At 36.3% G+C, this 24,566-nt stretch overlaps 1 protein-coding gene across 1 annotated transcript in view; it reads right to left on the reverse strand.

Annotated features, from left to right (window-relative positions):
• USH2A (usherin) overlaps positions 1–24,566 on the reverse strand; it is a 391,068-nt gene that overhangs the window by 204,142 nt on the left and 162,360 nt on the right. The window contains exons 30-31 of the mRNA XM_074863712.1: positions 16,689–16,802; positions 14,157–14,318 (exon numbers count right to left, since the gene is read on the reverse strand). Coding sequence (XP_074719813.1) covers positions 14,157–14,318; positions 16,689–16,802 — 276 coding nt within the window. The remainder of the gene's footprint in view (positions 1–14,156; positions 14,319–16,688; positions 16,803–24,566) is intronic.

Genomic DNA, 24,566 nt, shown 5'->3' on the forward strand with positions numbered 1-24,566 from the left:
TTTGGTGCCAAGTTAATTGTATCAGGTCAAGAGAAGTGCCTGACTGCCACTTTTACAACCTACTGAAAAACACATATGAATGTGTAGCTGCAGTAAGAGAAGCCAGTAAGATATTAAGTTATATAAGAATATATGGTAAGTAATACAGCAACTATTACTATCCATTTTATACAAATCAATAGTGCAGTCTCAACTGGAATAGCATATATTAGAGAGTGCAGAAATAAAGTCTGTCTGGAAAATGGCAGTGAGCACAGGCTTACAAACAAATGGCCTGGCTTACAAACAATCTCCTAGGAAAAGAGACTGAAAAAACAACCTGAGAAAAGGAAACAGTGATGACACACCATACAGGTATATAAGGTAGTAAGTGCTACATAGAAAAGCAATTAGGACCCTGTGTTCCCATGAACTTTCAATAATACAGAGGTAAAAAAGGACAACGAATAAATTTAGAAAGTGGAATTTTCAGAGAAACTCACCCCACCCAAAATCATGGAATATTTACTGCAGACAAGAAGATTCGGGTTTATCTTTACAAATCAAATTCTCGGGGAAAGACATTAAATATCAACATCATGTTTTTTAAATTATTCTTATAAACATCACTGTAATTGGAAAATCTGTAGAAGAGTCCTACAAGATTCCTATATTTCTCTCTCTGTATCTAAGACTACTTAGAACTCTCCAACACTGTATTTTATTTTTTAAGTTTTCCTGCCTAAGTGAAGAAAAAGAGGGATGGGAAGAAGGAAATTGACTTCCAAAAGAAATATTTGCTTTGAAAAAAAGAAAATAATTTTACTAGTAGATTTTTACTTCTTAAAATTGAATATGCATACTGAATTGCAAAATACCATTTTAAACCCAAAATAATTGTTTTAATCGAGAAAATACTTAAAAAAAATAAATTCATCAAGCAAGCAGAAACTTGAGAGAGCACACTCAGACTAGAAATTGGAATCTAAACAAGAAAAATATGACAATGGCTGTTTAAACAGCTATCAGATAGAGGTTACAGATTAGTAATTTTTATTTATAGATTATGAGCTTCATTTAGTTATATATGCCTTTTACATCCATCATCAGTAACTTGTTCCACCATTTTGTACAGTACCAGGCATGCAAGATGACTAGAGAACAACTCTCACCATCCAGACAAGGCATCATGTGATTTAAGAGTTTCTCTAGAAGAGATACTATCACCTTCCCAGGACCAGAACAGCTCTGTATATCTGAATTATAGTCAGAGAATAAAGGGGTTTACTAAAACATTACTGTAGTGCTGGAACAAGAATAGTGGGAGGACTCAGCTTCTGAGCACCGATTCTAAACAAGACAATTTATAGCAAGTTAATTCTGTTGTAAGACTACAAAAGCTGAGCTAGATTTCAGCTGGCCACAGAATTAGCAGTATAGTAAAATAAACTGTACTTCTACCTGCTCTCCTCTGTCCTTACTGGAGCAATCCGCCCCAGCCGTTGAGTCATTAATACGGTCAATATGTGGATGGGGAAAATTATTGGGATTTCTTTTTTCCCCCTTTTTTAAAAAAAAGTTTACTTGCTTTATATTTATTTTCAAAACACACATACATGAAAAAATCAAAACCCAAAACCCTGAAAAGCCCAAAGTTTTTTTCAACTTGACATGTTGCACTACCCGGTTATGTCATGTAGTGTCAGTAATGTCATCAGATAATATAACTGCCACAATCTGATGTGATGCATTAAACTGGGATTACCAGAATAAATCATGTTTGTGGGTACACAGATCACAGGTGGTGCAGTCAGCTGCTCTGTATTATGGCGTATCTATAGGATGTGCAGATTAGGATATAATGCTCAGAGGCTTGTTCTCGTTTGTGAAGTGCTTTGCAACCATAACTCAATAGTAAGGAGCCACCAAACAGTTATAATGGCATAAACCATCATCAGGGAAAAATACAAATCGATCAGTGCCAGCGATATAAAAGAAAGAGCATGCATCTGTCCCCAGTCTCATAAATTCAGTGGTTGTTGCAGGCTTTTTCTCTATGCCACATGTACTTTATTAATAACAGTAACTATCATAAATAATAATAATGCAGAGTAGTTTATTTCAAGATGAATGCTCTTCTTATTATCTGTTGATCCTCTCCCTTATTTCTTACATCCTGTCTATATTGCTCCTGTAAGTGGGGGGGAAGAGCTAGTTTAATTTATTGTTTGAAGTTTATGCCCTTTAATTGGCAACAGTGTGCTATACCAAGAAAGTTGTCTGTGTAGGCTCCCTGAAATATCTGCATACCTTAACTGGCATGTTAAGCTTCTACAAAGGAGGCATAGAATTTACATTCTACTGCATGTTATAAATAAGTAATAAGAACAGATTAGAATTATGCATTTACACCTACTAGTGAGAGTAAGATGCATAATTCACAAGTGGCGAACCCTTAAGAGGCTTTCGTATTTCACCCCAACTCTCTCCCCCTTCCAATCTTGTGTAGGTAGATCACAGTGTATTTTTCAGTCCCACTGCTTCACAATTTTTTATTTTTTTTTCCAGCTAGACTGTTTAGATTTTATAATCACTACTTTTTCTTTCTTGCAGAAAAGCAACAGACACTATATGTTAGTAGTCATTGTTGGGAATGTATCTGCTTTATGTTACACTATTGGTGTCACCGTCCTGAATTTTCTTGTGATACTCAGGGACACGACTGTAATGTTAAATGGCAGCGCTTTCAGAAGGTGTCAGAGTAAAGTGAGGTCCTCCACCTAACTTACAAAGAGAACGCAGAAATCGCAACCGAAACTTTCTTACGCTTCATAGTTAACGTGACATACTGCTCCTCTAGTTGGATCTCCTGAAGGAATAGACTAATCTCTATGCTCATTCATGTCCTCAGCTTCTCTGCTGAAGCCTGTAAACTAACACCTGTTGTGACCACAATTTATATGACAGCACATGAAGGCCACAGATTTTGCAGAACCCGTGGCTTTCCCCCACAGCAGTTCTACCTCTAAGCAGCACTCCGTTACCTGGTGATAAGGTGTAGGAACAAGGAATTATTTTAGTCTAGTTGCTTTAATATTTTTTGTTCTCTGGCTGGACCACTGCAGTGTTGATTAATGTACCTCCCAAAGAAGCACCACTAGGGACAGTCTCTTTGGTGGAAGAAGTCATCTTGTTATTTCTCTCAACTATTCTGAACTTAATCTATTTAGTTCCCTGGATTTTCCTTTGTCCTGTGTGCAAATATTTTAAATTATGTTCTAGCTCTAACTACTATTTCTTAATTCTGCCTCAACCTCTGTCATGCAGCTTCTTCTCATAGTTAAGCTAAGACTTGTACCTCCCTTTTTCTATTTATCTATTTAATCTTTTGATTTCTTCAGTGTACCTCACTTTGAGTTTTCCTTGACTAGTTTTCTATGTACTCTATCTCTGCCTGTAAACTTAGGAGAAAGACTTCAGTTATACATGATTTTAATTCCCAGTACAATTTAAAACCTTAAAAATTGTCATGTGACATTGCAACAATGGTATTAAATCCCAAGAGCTATATCTCAAAAATCCAAAACACATTAGTTGAAATGAACATAACACTTTTACCCTAACTTTCAAGAATAGCAGAAGGCACCACAATTATTTTGATATGTAGGAGAGCACTCTTATCCTTGAGCTGATGAAAAGGCTAGCACACCAACTCATGAGAACATGTGAACATTCTTGTCATTTGGATTAAATTATTTTCCTTGATCAGAAAACAAATTACTAACAATATTCAAATTAAGTGATCATATATAACTCCAAAGTTGAAGTCAGTACGAAATTAAACTTTCAAAAGGAAGCTATTGACATACTGTACCAAGATGGGTTACTTTCCACTATTGATACTTTCCTTCCTTTTCTACATTTCTCCTAGAATAGACTGTGGAAATTTTTACCACTTATGCATCCTTTGTATGAACTCACCCAGTCTCACCAACGATCCTGGAAAGATAAGCAATGAGGACCCAGAAGCTTTTAATAAGCCAAATTGTCTAGTCACCTCTGAATAACCACCTACAGTGACTAACAGGGGGGACGCAAAGCTATTCACCCACTGCCCTAATGAGAAAGCTTTCAACTCTTGGAAGAGCTCTTTTAGATGCCCTTACTGTCTATTCAGCACGGATTCCAACTCTAATTTGTACCAAGTAGAAAAATTTTAAAATAAAAATATCATAAATATCCCTCAAGATATTTTTATAAAATTTTATATATTTAGGTACCTCTGTTGATGGAAACCATGTATGCTCACAGAAAGAACATGAAACTTATTGATTAAGTCACAAATTAGAATTAGAAATTACTAATGATATATTTCCAGATACAGAACACAGGCAGTATATTATCACTAGTGTAAAAATTCACTCTTTGCTACCTGATTACTTATTCTCTTACATGTGCAGACCCTGTGCAGCACCACTTCACACCAAAATGATTAAACAGCACTATTCTTAAATTAGAAATTCAGATGCCTATTTACATGTAGCTATAAACACACCTAGACATGCAGAAAAAGGAACCAAGATCCGCGTACTGTAACTGTGACTTAAATGTGCCTCTGTAATAAAGGAACATGGTACATCCAAAGCAGCTATCACAGAAACAATAGTGATATTTGTCATCCACCTTTCCATTCACCTTAAGACCATAAGTCTAAGCCTTACTTAAAGCACACTAATCTGATGTTCTTTCCCATGAACTAGTTAATTTCCCAATGGCACGTCACTTTAATGTGTCACACTATTTATACAATAAAAACCATGGAAAGAAAGAAAGAAAGAAAGAAAGAAAGAAAGAAAGAAAGAAAGAAAGAAAGAAAGAAAGAAAGAAAGAAAGAAAGAAAGAAAGAAAGAAAGAAAGAAAGAAAGAAAGAAAGAAAGAAAGAAAGAAAGAAAGAAAGAAAGAAAGAAAGAAAGAAAGAAAGAAAGAAAGAAAGAAAGAAAGAAAGAAAGAAAGAAAGAAAGAAAGAAAGAAAGAAAGAAAGAAAGAAAGAAAGAAAGAAAGAAAGAAAGAAAGAAAGAAAGAAAGAAAGAAAGAAAGAAAGAAAGAAAGAAAGAAAGAAAGAAAGAAAGAAAGAAAGAAAGAAAGAAAGAAAGAAAGAAAGAAAGAAAGAAAGAAAGAAAGAAAGAAAGAAAGAAAGAAAGAAAGAAAGAAAGAAAGAAAGAAAGAAAGAAAGAAAGAAAGAAAGAAAGAAAGAAAGAAAGAAAGAAAGAAAGAAAGAAAGAAAGAAAGAAAGAAAGAAAGAAAGAAAGAGAAGAAAGAACCCTGAGCAGCTTTCAAAGTCCAACTACGATTTATGTAAAATGCTTCAATCAGAAATAGATTGTCATAAAAATACAGTATTTCATGGAAGACTAGTGGAAAGCATGATGGAGTTTGGTACTGACTAAAAGGCTGTTAAGCTTTATGTAAACAATTTAGACAATTGGTGTAGAAACCTAGGTTAGATTTCTGGCAGTTATTCAACAGAAAAGGAAGTATCCTAGAATGCCCTTCCTGCTTTTTGTGACATATTTTATGCCTCACATAACTGATGAGTATAGGGAAACAGATTTTGAAAATACAGGAATTTTTCTCCAGTCATACAAACCACAAAATATTTTTTAAACCAAACTTATATCCAACTATTTCATGGCTTTGCAACACTCAGGCTTGTACTGTTCACACACAAGACAAGACTTATAAAGAATGAAAAATATTCAGGAAGGTCTGAATTTACAGTAACAGAAAAAGATGTTAATTGGTGAAGTATTTTAGAAATGCAAGTTGTAAGGAGATTCCTCAGATTTTTTGAAATAACAAGTCTGAAAAATATGCAAACATCAAAGATTCTCCTTTTCAGAAATTTGTCGCATTATGGCTGAAAATATTTAAGTAATGCTGAAAATATTTAAGTAATGGTTAATGACTCAACATCCTCGTGGCCATGCATTTAGTAAAATGAAAGAAAAGGGGAACTGCCAGTTGGGAACCCTCCAGAAGTATTACTGTGGTGTTACCTGCCTGTACATTGTCACCATTTATTAATATTCCACTATTGTTAAAGGAAGGTTGGGACCTATTGGGTATAGAGAGAAGGCTTTGTCTCCAGTGCAAGCCAAACAGGAACGCATGTACTGCTCAGTCAGAATAATTATCACAGCTGATAAACTAACACAATTTGTAAGAGCAGCATGGAAGAAAATATCTATCTTAAATTAAATATACATCAAGTGTTTGGCAGTTCTGAAGAACAAATGGACCTAAATGAGTAAGGAGAAATATGAGTGTGTTTTCCAGGGCATAAGGAAAATGTCAGAGAGAATCTTCATTATGCAGCTTGCAATATCAAGAAGGCTGCCCCACTCTTTCCAAGCCTATTAAGTTAGCTCTAAGTGAAGTATATCCTTATGAATGGATATCAAGAGATCGAAACAGAAGCAGCAGGTTTGGCGTTAGTCCATCTGTGCAAGAGGTGTCATATCTTTATTTACATGAGTCCAGCATTATCTGAAACTAAGTATAAATCATTTACCAAGCATTTCAAAATGATCCTGACAAATAAAATCTCTCAGGAAAGTGGAGATGCTTTATTTATAAACATATGTTTCACAAGTCAAACACAAAACCTTGCACAGTTTCTGATGTTTTCTAAAGCACTTAACAAAAGTTTGACTGAATGAAATCTTGGCTTAAACTATAAAGTCATGCATCGGTTTTATCAGCAAAATTAAAACCAGAACACAACCTACCACTTTGCCTTACTAGCTTCAGGCAAACCACAACTACCAGACATACTGCTGAAATTAACATCCCACAAAAAGTATTTCAGGCTATGAGCAGAGCATGGTCAAGAATGCATATTCTAGTTCTTACAAATCTAAGGAGATCTCTCAGTGTTTAATAGCAAACAGTGGTCACCATGTGACAACCGCTCACAAAGAGAAACTGTATCGCTGAAGTTCTCACTGATGAAAGTCAAAATGCAGAGAAATAGATTACATCCTTCAGAAATACTAGAGGAAGGTAGACAGGGTGAAAAAGATTGGGAAAGTTTGGTCAAGAGAGGTTCACATCAGTTTACAACAAACTGATCTTAGAAAGTTGGCACAATAAGAATTTGCTGCTATCCAACTGCAGTGGGGATGTCCTGGAGAAGATCTGCAAATCCACATGACAGAGCAGAACACTTCCAAGATGATAATGTGCAGACAGTAAGCTCTGCTGCTTGGAAAAAAAACCCAAACAAACAAACAAACAAAAAAACCCAAAAAAACCCAAACCAAAAAAACCCCCCAAAATACAAAAACAAAATGAAAAAAAAATGTATTTAAATTTTACAAATTGAACTCAATGAACAATTGATTTAAATAGGTCCTCCTCAGTGCACAGTGTCTTTTGAAGAGATCTTTGCATCTTTAAGTCTGCTGACCAATCTAGATATCTGTGAAAGAGAAAATAAAGAACTAGAAGCCTATATATGTCTAATTCTGACAGCTAATTCTGAAGTAAGATCACAGGACAAAATAATCTGGCAGTTATATGTTTTTTAGCGGTTTTAATTCATGTCATGGAATTTAGACAAGCCTGGAAATCAATGTTTTTCTTTTCTTTGTTTAAAAAACAGAGCCCAGAGCCAAAATATTTCCTATGCTGCCAGAAAGAAAATGAATAAAAAAGGACTCTCCCTGTTCTACAGCTATTAGCTCTGGAGAAGCTATTTGCTCCAGTTTGTGTTGGTACATGCAGAAGATTGGGAGGTACCGACCACTCTCATTTTACAATTTGTGTTGCATTTTAATTTTTAGAAAGCTGTACTCAAGCAACCTGAGCGCTCAGCAATTCCAGCAGGGTTAGCGTGAGTTCTCTCCTGGCTTGCTGTGTTACCCAAATCTGATCAAAGGACAAGGACTCCAGAAGCTTGTCCAGCTGTGGTTTTATAATGACACCATTAGGTTTTGCTCTATAATCAAGGTCCCTAAAAGTCTGTGTAGCTTCAGGCTTAATATCTGCGACAAGGTTAACTGAAATCTGCAGCAAGGATAACTACTTTAGCAGATTGTATCAGCAGGAAATATTTAAACACTATTTAAAAGGATTTTAAATAAGCAGATTTTATTTAACACTGCACTAATGCACTGCAATAGAAAATGATACAACAGAGCTGCTACAAATAAACATAATGCTTTTACCCTTACCCCACCCCCCTCCCTTCTAAATTCCCCAGATCTGTATTATTAAGTCCAATGAGTGTACCAGATCTTTCTGTCTGAAGCTGAAATACAGGAATGCCAGACTCAGACAGCCCGTTTGCCCTTTGGTTTTGTGCCTGCTGAATCTGCATTCTGGGTCTGCGGAATTAATTACGATAGTACCGGTCACTGGCAATGTCAGTGTTGCCAATTCAGGTGTATCAAATGTGCTTTCTTATACGCCTACAACTTTTAGAGGAAGGCAGCTTCTCCTGTAAGACTGGTGTACTCTGCCCTCTAGTGCTAGGTGCACCAATATATGTTTACTTAAATGCATACTCAGGCCAGAATAAAGCCTGAAGCAGCAGGCGTTCTTTATATGTCATCCTGGAAAAACATGTTATTTCCTGTACACCTTATCAGCCGGATATGTTGCAAAACCAAATACATGGGGTGGGCCTGGAACTGTAGCATGGTACTGCAAGACCCTAAAATAAGAAAGAGACACCAGGGCTTATCTCACTGGATCCCACGCAAGACATTTCAGATAACCAGTTCTAACTGTGAAGACGTGAAGCCTAACTTTTCATTGCTCACAACGGTGTGAAATAAGTCCATGCTTCACAAAAAATTGAGGAATTGTGACATTCAGAGTTACAACATACATAAATCTAGCGCTAACATTGTATTGGATAGCAAACTGCTCTTTTCAAAACACTCTAGTGAAAGAGCAGACTGGGTTCATTTGGTATTTATATATATTTCACTGCAACCTGGAAGATGGGGAATAAACTCATACCAGATGACTACAGAATTTTTCTATTGTTTGTCCTTTAAGGCAAAAGCTGCCTGTCATCTTTGAGCAGGACCTAAAACAAAGGAACGCAAATCCTTAGGGTTGGAAATCGGTGGTTTTGAACACAGCTATAGCTAAAAACAGTATGAAAAGTAACCATGAGAACTAGATCCTAAACCTAACATAATAAATATTTTCTTCTCAATGATTCAGCTTCTTGCAGTGACACATCTTATTGCAATTATCCTCTACATATAGGTCTGTGGATTTTCTTGTTCAACTTGTTTCACTTGGCAATTAGTACAATATTGATATTATGATAGATTTTGCTTTTATTATCATGATCTATCATTTAAAACAAGCAGTAGTAGTCACAGGGATAAAAAGGACAAAAACCTTGCCAATTTTTCACTAAAATGTAATAATTGTGCATGGCTGGGCATAGCGTATACCGTAATTACTACCAGTTTAGAGCAACGCAAAAAAAAAAAATACAGGTACTAATTTGAGGTTCTCCCATTTTTTGAGTTCAGATATGCTAAGCCCTCTTTTCACAGATGTCAGACATCTGCCTCTTCCTCACAGAAAAACAAGGCTCCTATTCTATCCTGGTTTTGTAGGATCGGCCTTTCCACACTCAGGTCAAATAACAATTTGAATAAGCCAAAGCTCAGTTCACGCTCTTAGACAAAATTGTGAAGACAGCTCTTTCTCACATTTTCTAAGGTTCTCCTTTACATTTTGCGCAGAAATCTGGTACAAAGCAGGCTGTCACAGTTTTTTAAACTCTTGGGCATGTAATTTAGGATAACTCTATACTCATTTAACTCAGTTGAGGATCTGCCCTTGTAACAGAGTTGACAGGATCTCTTTCCTGAAAAACTGGAAACACTTCTTTCAGGTTGGCAGAGAAAAATAAGTTTCATACAGCTAAGTCTTAATAAGAATATCTTCCTTTTAAAGATTCATGATGAGAACCATTAGATTCTGCTAGGAAAATGATAAGAACACAATTTGTTAACATTGTCAAGTATCTAGTGCTGCAGCAAATGCAGACGTACATTCTCAGTGCCGAGTGCAAAAATAGATTTATATATTTTTTGTTTGCTAAAGATATCTACAAAGTCATTTCCCTTTGTAAACATGTTAGATAACAAACACCTTTGCTTAGTCCATCAAATGCTCAGCATTTAAGAATAGAGAAATATTTTGCTCTAATCTTTTTTCTGAAGTTTCTTCACAACAATAAGGTTTCCACCAGGACAAAACTTGGCACTTGGGTCACATCTGATCATCACTGTCTCTGCTTATACAACACCTTTCTGCATTTATTAGACCACCTTTCTGCCGGTGGTATTGGCACCACCAGCTCAGGCCACTGCAATCTAATAATTTTCAGTATAAAACCCACCCTGATTTCTCTTTCATCTAAGGCAGGTGGGAAATTTTTGACACTAATTTAAAGAAAAGATAAACCAAGAATGAATACCTTGCTTAAATTTAAAAATACAGAAAAAAATATGACATTAAGATATCTCCATGTTTCAAAGTAGAAGCTTCAATTTTGTCTGTGTTTGGATGTGCCTGTGAGTGGGCGAGAGAAGCATATTTTCCTCTCTACAGGAAAAATCATCTCAAATTTTCCTAAAATCAAAAGCCTTCATAAGATCAGTGTGGATATGTTAAGAATTCTGAAGATAGCTGTACAAGCTTCTCCATCTCCTCACAGCTGCTGGTCACCTCTGGAGAACAGCAAGGTATGCAGGTTTGGAGCAGACCTATTGCAACTGCTTTCCTGAGCTGCAGCTGTCGGTCTTGGTTACAGGGGCTTCTGCACTCTCACACGGAGGAACTGAAAGCATGAATAGAGGGGCACAGATTCACACAGCCTAAATTCCACCTGGGACCCTGGACTGATTATCTCCTCTTGGCTTGTCCGTACCCGTTGGAGCCATTAGGCTTTCAATGGAATTCAGGATGTGAAATAACACTCAGACTGCATGAGGAAGAGTAGTAAGGCAAATGCATAAAGGCTGGAAGCAGAAAAATCGCAGACAGACAGTTAACAAGAGTGTTGCGGTACAGGGGCTGGCTTAATTTTGGTGCTTTATTACTCACAACACAGAAACCAAAGTTGTCAATATGGGGAAAATATTTAAAGACACTAATGGATGATGGATGCCTAATGGGTCCCCCTTTTCAATGTGGTAAAGTGTACATTTGCCATATGTGCTTTTAAAGGGTTTCCTTTTTAATTACAGCTCAACCCCTAGAGGAAACAAACACTCGAATTTCCATGAAAATCAATGAGTATTTCAAGCCCTCAACAACTGTCAAGATCAGGAACTAAGTTAACAATATATTCACAATTATGGTGTTGAGAAAACATATCCCTCCTCAAGTTATGGATTAATTGGTGTGGGCCTAAACTGATTGCATTTTCCATGGTCTGAAGTGAAAATCAGTGAAGTACTAATTTTTAGATAGAATTGATGCCTTCCTAAAAATAAAGGTTTTAAAAAAACCGTTTCAATAGATATAGCACTTCAAAAAACACAGAAAGAATCTATGACTTTCTGGTATAGGCTCCTGGTCAGGACACAGTCGTACAGTTATTAAAATAGGAAAATCATTTTGGTGAATGAATAGGAAACATGTGAGAGACAATGAACTTTGTCTCTCTGCTTAGGGTCAATAACATACTATGTTGAGGCAGTAAGTCACCAACATCAGTAGCATAAATGCTGAAAGGAAAAGGATAATAATATGGGAAAAGCCGAAAAGGTAGGAAAGAGACACGTATAACACTGGAAAGTCAAAAGCTGCAACTTTTCGCTGCAAAACCATAACCCTTGGGGGGAAAAAAAAAAAAAAAAAAAAAAAGATTATGTTATACTTCTGCTACTTCTAGCCTGCAAAGAAGAAAATCTTGAGCTCTGAAAGGAAGCAAAACCAAGGTCGAATTAAAGATATATGCAGATCCAAGCAAGATCTTGAATAAACCTGATTCAGAACGACTGGGATTTCTAGTGACCCAAATCCCAGCCTGCTGGCTCACATTGCCTCTTCCCCCTCAGGCAGAATGAGAAACTGGCAGCTAAATAAAATAGATCCAAAGTAAACAGACTGATCTCCATGCCATGTTCAGAATGGTAGGCAAGAGTGACTCTTGTGTTGTAACTGCACAGAGCAACACAATCTGATTCGCTAGCCTTCTCTTTTGAATAAGCAAGATTCTCTGCTCTCTTTATATCTTATGTCTGCCTAAAAAAATTAATTGAAAACAAAGTTATGAAATGCTCAATAAGACCAAAAGTATCAAAATTTCTAGAAAAATATAAATAAATAATTTCTAAATAAAAGCAACAAGAGCTCCTCTAGGAAGCTTATGAACCAGATGACTTTTCCTTAGACTAGTTTAGCTCAATGTATTCTGATGTATCATTCAAGATTTAGAGGTAGAACATAAGGAATCAAGTCCTGACCCTTTTTAATTTATCCTTTTCTATTTTTTCAAAGAACAGTTAAAAAATTATTTGACCACAATTTCTATCAATAAACATTCATTTTGGCTATGAGTCAGAATAGAATCAGACATGAATCTAAAACCAAACAAAATATACTATGGCGAAGATTTTCCTCAAACATTTTATATTGCTTGTCAATTTATAACTAGGTCGCAGATAAACGCATCAGTAAAACTACCTGTGATGCACTTTCAGTAATGACTTTAATCAGATTGGAAACACAACTATTTGCACTTCAAAATTCTTAAGAATAGTGTTATGGTATGGCAATAAGAGATTAATGGCGATCTTGCAAAAAAGATAAATGGCACTACACGAATACCAGAAAACTGGGGGGGATGGGGGAGAAATTAATTGAACCTATATTTTTGATAAATATTTATTTTTTTGCAGAAGAAAAATGCACACTAGTTTGAGCTGTCATTATGCTAACCTATATCCTATTTTTCATATTATTAGTAATACATAATGTGGTAGTTTATATTCAAAAATAAAACCAGAATGTATATACCTCATGTATTTATCCAGAAATACACTAAGGTTACTATGGTTACGAAAAATCCATTACCTTTGAATACAGAATGAAAAAGTTTGACTTAAAGTGTGCACTATTTATTATAGCGATCATCAACAGCCTTCAGGAGGTTCTCTAACTGGATTCATTTTTCAGTGTCAAAACTGACCCACCACACCAGTAGCTTATGGCCTGTGCAAGGCAAAGAAATTTGAACTATATGAATTTTTAAATATGTTTTATACTAACTCAAGATGCAGAAATGGCTTTGAATTTTAAGGCCTTCCATTAAAAAGAAAGTAGGGTCTTGGTACCCTTTTTTCCCCGAGTTGTCTGATATGAAATGCTTTATTTTTACTTGTACCTAGTACCACACACAAATTCTGATGGGTCCAGAATAGTGCTTATGCTATGCTATGATATTTCTAGTTCAATATTTTGGTTTTTATTTTGGTTTTTGTTGTTTGACTGATGTCTGAACAAATAACTTGCATAATTTAATAAACTACACAGTTACATTAAATTAGGAAGTCAGATTACCATGCTTCACACCATACTGCCAAATATCAGTCATTTAGCTTCTATGTAATAGTTTAAGAGTACTGATATAACTTGGTTATTGACACATTGCATAACTGGTATCAGAAGAAAACAGATTATTAGTTCATGCTTTTAACAAATGAATTAAACATGGGTTATTCAGAAATGCAACACCGTGTCTCTCTAATCATATTTAATGAAGACAGTAGGGAAAACTATTAAACCTGTACATAATATCTTGTCTCCAACAGCTTACAGTTTACCTGCTTTGAGAGCTAGATGTTATGAGATCAAAAAGTTATAAAATTATTAAAAAGATGACTCAGGTCCTGTGAAGGAGGACAACACAGCACAGCGTTTAGCTATACCATGGCGACATTAATTTCTGAGACTCCCAACAGAGAGTTCTATGAAGGATTCTTTAAAAAATGAAACACATCAGGGTTTAAAGTGTATCCGGCCCATTTTAAAATTATTTTTCTTTTCCTCTGAAATAAGAAGGGGTCAGTCATATAATTATTCATAGCAACTATGCGATACTCATCTGACATGCTACCTAGCAGAAAACTCACCTTTTACAACATACTTAGTTCCATTTCCAGAGTAAATTGGTACTCCATTCATATACAAAGTATACTGTGTAATAATACCATTTGGTGTTTTGGGTGGACTCCAATTCATCATCAGGAATGTGGGAAAGGATATTGCTGTGGGTGGTTGCACATCTTCAGGGGCTGGTGAAAAAAATGTGTAACATCATATTTCCACAAATAATAAATAATTGCAGTGAGCAGCTACTACCAGAATGATTTTTCTTAAAGTTGAAATTTCAGAAAATATTTTATACTTGCAACATAACAGCATTTTGAGAACTCTCCTATTACATGTGAGGCTTCCTAGCCAAACAGAAACACTTCTGTGAAAGACAAGGATAAACTCTTTGCTTTTTAGGAGAATAATTATGCTTATATAACTTTATATTTTCAGTGTGGTAAACACTGAGCAACAGGAGGGGTACATGATGCTAGTACAGTTCATTTTCTAATACAAATTATTTTCTCTTCCTTTGTGCTTTTGATTCCTAACTACAAAGTGATCATTCTTTCTAATCACAAATGTAGATTCTGTATTCTTAGGTACTACCCCTTATTTCAGACTTTTCATAATTCAATACACTTAGTAATGTTAGTTTAGTGTAGACTTTATGTATGCAATATAGTGGAAGTTGGCAATGGATAATAATTTAAAAGCTGAGTTCTCTCACTGTTCCAATTAGTTATATGCTAGAAGCACAAGCAATCCCACTGAATATCGCAAGGGGAGCAGAACTCGGGCCTTAGTCTGGGAGGAATATCTTGTAATTTACAAGCTCTGTGCTAGCAATTTAAAACAATAACTAGCAGTGGCTGGCAATGTGAAAACAATATAAAGTAATGAATGTTTCAATAGGGAAACAGGGATAGCTGGAGGGTGTGATATGGTGTCTGTCTTCTGTATCATCAATTTATTGTTACTAAGAGCATGCAACAAGAGCATCCAAAAATAGAAACTCCACACATTGACTTTTTGTTCAATTCTTCTGAGGGATGAAACACATGTTCCCCATGGCTTTATTTGATCTCTGGGGCGAAAATAAATAAATAAATCTACTCTTGCCTAAACCTTCCCGATATGACAGCACATCTGAAAACAGTGGATGTTTTTTTCAAACAGACGTAAGAATTCCTGCTTTATTCACTAAGATGAGAAAATAAGACATAAACAATTTACTTTTTAATTACTATATTACACCAGAAAGAAATATACAATACTGCATTTCATGTTTACATCACAGTGTCCATTAACTATTTGGCTATCAGAGGCTACACTCTTTCATGGACAATGCCAACAGACAAAGTCAGTCAGCTTATTTAGAACTTCCAAGAGGAGATAATTGGATTTTTATTTGATTGGTGCTGCTGGCAGTTGCTAACATGTCCACATCAAAACACTGTTCTAGCAATGTTAGACTGCAATCTTCACGACAGTCCCATCAGGACAATGCCTTGCATGACTACCTGCTTTGGCAGCAGTTCAACATCCCAGCATTCTTTTAATCATTATGGTTGTAATTCCCATAACTTCATGCTAAAATTTTATTTGTTTTATTGGTACTGTATTACTACCCAGTTTACATGAGAAGATAAACCAAAGAACTGTGGGAGGGAGGGAAATTTGAAAACTACTCCACATCATGGAAGATTAACCACTGTCCTATAAATACATGTCAAAGTCTTCATTATTTAACTGTTACACATTTGGAGTAACTGATGATTTTAACTGGATTAACATGGCTTTAGGATGATAGAACCAGAAGATGTGAACCTTATGTTTAATTGAGAATGGAGTTAGATGTGTCACAGGTATTTTGGGAGCATTTGCTCCAATAATTGATGTGTGTTACTTATCAGCCTAGTCTGTAAAGTCAGAATTGTAATGTATTTTCTCTTTATTCCTGCACTAGTTCTTAGTGTAAGCATAGAAAACATTAATTTGCACTCACAACCTTTAAGTTTGAGCACAACATGTAAAAGTGTTTAGAAAAAAAAGGGAAAATCTGAACAGTGATTAATAAATAACTCAATCGGCATTTGGAGGTTTCATCACACTGAAATAATTGTTGCCTATTGCTGGTGTTTAGCAGTTAAAAGAAACCACAGAAATCAACCGTTTGATTCTCAATTTCATACTGTGCCATACAATCAATTCTTTTTAGTCAGACTGTCTCTAGATTTACTTCTGAGCCATAGTAAAATGAGGAAGCTTTCATTAATCTTTCAGATGCTTCATATTAATGACAAGGCTCTTGCATGAACAATGTAACAGCAATTAAAAAGCCCATTAATCTGCATTACAGCTATTAAAGATGCATGTCATTAAAGGGTATGGAGTTTGATTCATTTTCGCACCCCCCCAAAAAATGGAGCAATTATGGTCTGGCAATGCACTTTGTCATCAAATTAGGTTGGGGTTTTCCAGCAAATGGCTTTGCAGCATTTAGCTCTTCTCCTGTTTTATTATTCATGACTGAAATGTGGAAGTCAAGACCTTTGAAATTACTTTACCTTCTTGTGGAGTGGAGATGTTCAATGCATGCAAGCTCTCAGTACAGCCAGCCAAAGTGCAAGCAGTTAGGGTTACAGCATAGTTTGTGAAGGGATGCAAGCCTGTCAATACGCCTGCAACAGAAGAAAGCAAGGTGTAATGCATGTACAGTGTACAGACTGATTACATACATACAGAGACAGAAGTAAAAAGATGAAGTTTTCTGTTACAGGCTTCCACTCTTACAGGCGAAAAAGAAAAATTATTTTAAGATTTCATTCCTATTATGCCATGACTTAAATTTTGCAAAATAAATTAAGAGTAAATGTTATTTTAATCTATTCTTAATAGTAATGATGCAGCTAAGTTTCTTTAGTTATGCTTACTATAAAAGACACTACTTCAAGACTGAGGTGTATATTTTAATGTAACAGTGACAACAAAAGAGGTTTTTTCTTAGTCCCTGCCTCACAAAGTTTTTTCAGCTATTCATTTTATTTTTCCAAGGAATTTTCACTGTCTCCCAGTGCAAATTTTTTTAATACTTCCTCTCCAATGTTGCTCCTATTCATCCATAAATTGAAATCTCTTTTTTATATGAAACATCCCACTTGTGTTCCATTACTTCAGTGGCAGCACATAGACCATATATTTGCTATACTACTACAGTAACATAATTCAGGTGACACAATACCCAAAGGTTTATAAGAAAAAAAGATCTTATGCTTTTCCAGGTCCTGCTTATGTTAGTGAAGAGAAGTTGCTATACATTCCCACAAATCAATCAGCTCTTTGTTGTAGTGAATGTAGCAAATCACTGCTTACCACTTCAGGAAGTTACACAGTATTTTGAACTGCAATATACAAAAGGAATACATGGGGAAAAAAAAGTGGTTTACGGTCATTTTCAGAAACATCAGCAGTTCCCATTTCAAAGTAGGTCTGACAATAAAGTAATGTGGAATAAAAATGCAATAGTAATTAAAAGAAGGCCAATTCATGTCAAGTTTTATTTCAAATCACGTTCTCACCTTGACTCCCACAGCTTTTAGTAAAATCAATGGGGTGTTTCACTAAAAAAAAAAAAATTATAGCAAACTATGTTGTTTTGAAACTGCCTGACACTGGGATTTTGCAAAGTAGCTTCAAAACCAACAGTACCTTAGAGAACCACAATTTTTGGTCAAACGTCCCATAGTACAATAAGACTGCAAATCCTCTCAGCATTACATGTACACAAACAAGTAGAAGAAATTAGTCCTTATTATTACTCTTCAGCAAGTTACTACATGAAATGCAACATACCTTTGGGTTTCACTAAAAGACGTCTTTTTTTCCCCACATAAACCCTTTACACTCACAAAAAGGGCCTGAAGGTTTTGATGCTGGAAGTTAACAGCTACAGCATAAATATATTATTTTCTGAGTGGGACAATCAAAGTCCGTGAATGTGGTTACTAACAGATGTGTTCACATGGAAAACTAGATTTCACTGAATTAGTAATGTTCGTGTATTTTCTTGTGACTAATCAAAAAAAAAATTAAAGGTTGGCACTGCAATCATCTTTCTATTTGAGTTCTCTGAGGTCCAGTTCGACTCATACACATAAAGAGATATTCAGAAGTAATCACATTTACTTCAGAGTAGTATTAAACTAAAACCAGTTGATCAGAATCTGCTCTTTCTGGTTATAGTTTTGATTTTGCAAATCCCCAGTTAACAGTGGAGAGCTATGCTGTGCCATCTTACTATCTAAGGTAAATGTGACAGGAAAGAAAAAGAACGTTGTGTCAGCCACCACCTAAGCAAATTGCCTGTAATCTCCCTGTGATGGAAGGCAAATATTTTTAAAAGTGTTCAAAAAGGCAGAAAATAGGAAATAATGATGGTTTAAAGCATTAATATCCCTGTAAAGCAGGAATATTGGAATCTACAGTAAATTCTTCAGCACAGAAATTTCATCAGTCAAAAACCCATCTTTTTTGCGTAAGACTTAGTACAAAGCACTTATTTCCAGATCATAGATGGTTAAACACAAGAAAGTATAAAATTTCTGCAAATAAACACATGCAGAAACCAAATCCTCTAACTGTGACATTTGCAAGTTCTCGGTCAAGAGGAGCATGGTATAGTGTATATGCCATCTCTCTATTCACTCTTCTGTGCTTTAGGAAGCAATTTAGTTTTATTTGTACGTTTAGCACTTGTAGCATTCTTCTCTTATGAAGCAGTGAATTAATGCTCCTTGCATTTCCTGATGGAAGACATTCTGTGGGGTCACCAATGGCTTCAGGCACTGAGAGCTGCAGTAGCACATATTCAGAAAGATGCCCGTAGCTGTAGAAGGTTTGGATTGGGCTGTTTGGTTTACTTTTGACAAAGTAGAAAGGTTTTATATAAAACACCTGCAGCATATCACAGTGTACATTGCACAGGTAGATTTCTGGAGGGCACAGAGAATTTGAGGAAAAAAACCCACAACCAAATAAACCCTTTTGCAACAGGAGGTTTATGTTAAAAAAAAAAAAAAATTATTCAGCAAAGGCAGCAACTTAAAAAAATAATTTGTTCATTTCCTAATTACTGTTTTTCCTTCACATGTACTCTTGCACTATTTTCTTTCAACAAAGAAACAGATGTGCTGCATAGGTAGGCAATAGAAAGTGCACAGATTTTATTTACATACTTCAGCAAACTACTTTTTCTCAGCTGCCAACCTATCTGTTGGCCAGCATCCACTGTAATCTGTTCTCCTTCATTATGTTAATCTGTGGGCGGAAAGATTTCTGTCATCTTCAAATCGCTTGTACAGCAATGGTAAACACCTTGGCCTGTCTGTAATTGGACAGGTGTCTGCATTGGTGTCACCCGGCTTTTAATTCAATTAAAGAACTGGCTGCTCTGCTCTCATTACCCACTCATTTCCTCTGCACTTTTAGTCAGTCAGTGAAATTTACACTTGGTGCCTGACTATCTTAGAGTACAAAGTCAGCAGTCCCATAGCAAAGATCATCACTGATACACGTGAATTATTTTTTATAACACAGCAAAATAAATTTTGTACTAAAAAATAGCCTACGATCCAATGAAGTTGGCTGACAGCTTTAAAAAACTTTCCCTCACTCCGGTTATCACACTCTCAGACTGGCATCTCTTGTCTATACCGAATAATTGTTGATCTGATAACAGTGCACCAGGCTTTCCAAGACAGAATGCTAACAAAGTAAAATTTGGCCACAGCCACACTTGCATATATTCTATTAATGTTAACAGGAGAGAGGTAGATAAATTGTCACTTTGATCAGGAGATAGAATTAGAGGCATCATCAATATTTAAGAAGAGGGTCAGCCTCCCACATTTGGGATATGAGTACCCTTCATTCAGCCTGCCACTACAGAGCAGCTGAATCCATCTAGACTTAAAATTTACATCATAGACTACGTTCCAAGCCTTAAAATCCACATGGGGAATCAGAGACAGTAAATCATTCTAACACACCACTCCTATCTGCCCACTCAAAGAACCTGTGGAAATAAATTAAAGTTCTAACACAGACATTTTGACACAGTGACCCCATGAAACTGAATAATGTCATTTGTTAAATATGAATGTAAAGTTAACAGTCTAAAAGAGTGATCTGGAATCACACCTAGAACATTAAGCCCACTTTATATGCAAAACTAGTATTTAATTTTCTATACTTTTATTTAAATGTTCTTTAATTATTTGCAATTTTAAAGTTGAGGTTTAGAGTTGTGTCAGAGAGAAAACGCTAGGTTCATTCTTGCAGATAAGGGATACAAACATTGACACGGACAGTAGAAGAGGGTCAACAACGAATTTATGGTAAAATGGACGTGTGGACTAGTCAGAGTTAGTTGCATCTTTATATCCAGTCCATTCATCATTCTAACGCATACAGTATATAAGAAGATGAAATATCCAGCTTCTTTCTTTCACTTCTCCATAAAACAGACATTTCTTTTGTTTCGTACATCTAAAAGGGAGGTCTCATACATTAGGTAGCTCAGCCAGATTCCACAATACTCTGACTGAAAAAGTAGTACTTCTCATCAAGGAAAAAACCTGTTTTACCACTAAAGTATGAAGACTAATGTTCTGTTCACAAACGCTGAAAAATAGATTCAAAGACAATTATACCATTTTAGCAGTTTCCTCATCCAGTTAAAAGACTTTTATGAAAGCAGCTGCTTCACTGTTCCAATCCGTCATTCTGCTTTTTCAGAAAGTTGCTTCAAAACACCACCAGATCTTCAGAGATGAAAAGACACCCTTGTTTATGGTAACTTATAGAACTTCTACTTCTGAATAATGAATTGGTTAAACAAATACAAACTGAGGTGAGTTTTTTACATTTATTGAAGGAGCCTTCCCATAAAAACAAAACTAAACCCACTTTCCTACACACACAACTGACACAAAAAAGCTATTTAATCGTACAGATGTAACACAAATATTAAAGTTCTTTTCCTCACTTCCACAAAAAAATGCACTCAGCTAAAATGGTGGAAAAGGACAATTTTGCAAAGCCAGTTCTTTTTTTTTTTTACAGGTAAATTTAGCTAATTTTAATCATAACCAGGCACTATGTTCATACACAGCCTGAAAGCTCAGCTCTGCTACTGAATATTAAGATTCCTGAAGTCAGCCACAGAGCTTACCCACACAAATTCCATTTGTTTCACAAGCTGAGTATATTTTTTGCCAAATGGATTTTTTCTTGCCAGATTTTTTCATGGTTTCCTCCCTAACACTCTACTTCATAAGGACCTATTTTGAAATACGCATAGTGCAATTGAAACAACACTTCACCTTATAGATTTACTTTAATTCTTGTTTAAGCTCTTAAAAAAAAATAAATTACCAAATCCTCCCCAAACCTAAAGACTATTTAGCCAACTTGAATGCCTGAGGTCGTACAGCATCTGTCCAACAAAGTCACTCGTGTGTCGAGATGCATCATTGCCACAGTACACTTAATCACAGTCCACTGACCAGAAAAGGAAGTCCTCAACTGACTTTGTGTTTTTGACAGATTGTAGCAAAAACTGTTTAAGTACATGCGTCTTCTACATATGCATTTCTGGACTGAAAGCCTGTGCACATCAATCTGTCGCATACATCTGCATTTTTAAAGCATCTTCTGCCATAAGTATAGTATGAGTCATAAAATTTTGAAGAATTATTGAACAAGAGGTCACCTGTTCCAACTCTTTGGCTTACAAGAACAACAACAACAAAAAAAAAGTTTGCTTTAGTTACTGGATTTCTGTGGCTTGGAAGATGCCTTTTTTCCCCAACAGAAAAATTTCATAACCAACCGTACACAAGCTCCACTGGTCTTGAAGAAGCAATTCAGGTTACAGTGGTTCAAGGAAGCCTGTTACATTCCCCATGATACAAGACAACTCTCTCGCTGCTTGAATTTGCAGAAAACCTTAACCCAACAGTCCAATTTTGCACCGAGAGTTAATTAACCACAGAGAGTATTGGTTCTGTAATAATTTAACACTACGTTACTCTTGATCCTTCCAGATAACTGTGTTATTCATTTTCTGCAGGAGGATTAATTTTTAGAGTCTGCAAGAGTGAAAGAATGACAACTTCTTTGCAAACTTTTTAAAGTATATCTTTAAAAAACATATTAATAATCCTTCCCGTCCTCACAAACATTGAGAAGTTTATTTCTCTTTATTAATGAAAGTATTGGTATGTAGCCAAGAGCTGATGTAATTTTGATAAAATGTTCAGGTTTATTTAATCAGACAATTTACATTTCATATGAATAAATTTATATAACAGCATTGGACTGTAAACAAGATTCATTTAGGTCTAAACTCAATCAAGTTAGAACCTTAATATTGCAGAATATTAATATCATTTATGTTTTAAAATGCATATATTAAAAATATGCTGCTAGTCTGCTAAAGCCAGCTAAATAAAAGGAGATACAAACTTACATTCTGTACTGATTTAGAGTCATTAGGAGCTCAAGCACCACCTGGCAACTCACAGAAACCTAAGGGGCACAGACAGATCTACTGGCTACCCTATGTTGTATTACCTGCCGCAGTCAAACAGGGATCTGAACAGGGGCTGAGATGCAACTTCTGGTATACTCCTCCATCTCCTCCCACTGAGAGAGATATGTGTACATATGGATGAGAGATGGAGAGACCAAATCTCCATAAGACACCCCCACAGGGACAAACAGGCCAACAACGAGCACTGCAGCCCTAATCATTACATGGGTCTCAGTACATGATACCCGTTCGTGTGAGAAGGATGGATTCAGCCTTCCACATCTCACACACTGTGGCTTGGCACTGTAAAGCACATACCACCATTCTTCTGGCTACAGGAAATATTTAGTTCTGTCATCTATCTGTGCTTCTAACCAAAGGTTACTTCTGCAAAATGATGATAAAGAGAAATACTTTACCTGAAAGACAATCATTCTTGTATTTAAGTGTGGTTCAAGCACTTGATGAAGCAGCTCTTCAAAACTGTATTTTCAATACAAAGTTTCACCTTTTATTACTTTAAATGTTCTGTCAGATCCTAGTTGTAAGTAAATATAAGCTAAATATACCAAACCTGGTTAGTACGTTGTGACTCTTTGTACCTGCGTAAAAAGTTTTAGAACATTAGAAATTTGTCCCAACTTGGAGTAGGGATTTGGGAGTCCTCCTAGTGCTCTGGCCGTACATATATTTACATTAGTTGGTTTGCAATTCTTTTCTACAAATTTACAAAATCTAATTAACTGCAACATAAGAATGTGTTGAGTGCAAACTATTTCTGCAAACCAAGAGCTTTCAAGTAATTTCATGTGCATGAAAATAATACCCAAGTAATTCATTAATAGTTTCATGTGGCAAACTACCTGGCTGTGGTAATTCCTTACAGGCCCCATGTAGATCAGAGTACCCCGAAGAAAGCAACATTTTCTAAGAGCCACCACAGACAGCAAGCTGATTTTAGGGTCACCCTGCCAGCGCAGGCACTCCCTGGTGTGTGACGCAGCCATCCTCAGCTCCCGGCCTGTGGGGAGCAGCCGGCCCCACTGCCGCCAGCTGTTGTCCCAGGCCTTGCGGGCCCTGACCAGCATGGTGGGGCCTGGGGCTGCCCCGGCAGGCCCTGTGACTCCCACAACCCACTGGAGGCCATGGTCAGGGCGCAGAGCCACAGGCTGCTTTGGCAGCGCCTGCTTGGGCCCAACAGAGCCCTCCCTGAGAGGGAGAATCTCTCAGCTGGCAACATTTCTCTGAACATGGGCGTTTGCCAATCTGGCAGTGAGCGTCCCCCGGCCCTGTGGCCCCGCCGGTGAGCCTGGGCCTATCAGTCACTGGCAGGAGGCCCCATCTCTTCTGAGAGACTCCCTAGCTAGAGTGCTTTCAAAGCCAAGGCGCAGTCGAACCACTTTGATTAACCATATTAAATCATTAAATTAACTTTTCCTGAGATATTCATCTGCCAAGCATAAAAGACTAAAAGGTGAAAAGTAATTATAAACACGTGTCAAGGGAAGGAGGGAACGGCGACCATGGGCATTCAGAGGGGAAGCTATCAACAACAATTTTCTCGTTATCACGTGTGCAGCCACAACTTCAGCACTTGGCTATCGCAGCAATAACACAGGCAGGATAAACTGCAAAAACCATACAAAACCAAAAGAGAAATCTGTAAAAGGAATACCAAATGCTTGTGAATTCTTTTGCAAAATATTTTATTTAAATATTATTTGCAGGTTTCACTAGTGTTCTTCACTGCCCGTAATAGGGAGCTGGTAAAATTTAGAGGCCTGTCAATCTCATCTATTCTACAATGAGAGTAATCTGAACTATAAAATGTTTTTCTTGTATGTGCTTGAGA

This window comes from Strix uralensis, chromosome 3 (assembly GCF_047716275.1).
Source record: "Strix uralensis isolate ZFMK-TIS-50842 chromosome 3, bStrUra1, whole genome shotgun sequence".
In the NCBI taxonomy this organism is placed as follows: Eukaryota; Metazoa; Chordata; class Aves; order Strigiformes; family Strigidae; genus Strix; species Strix uralensis.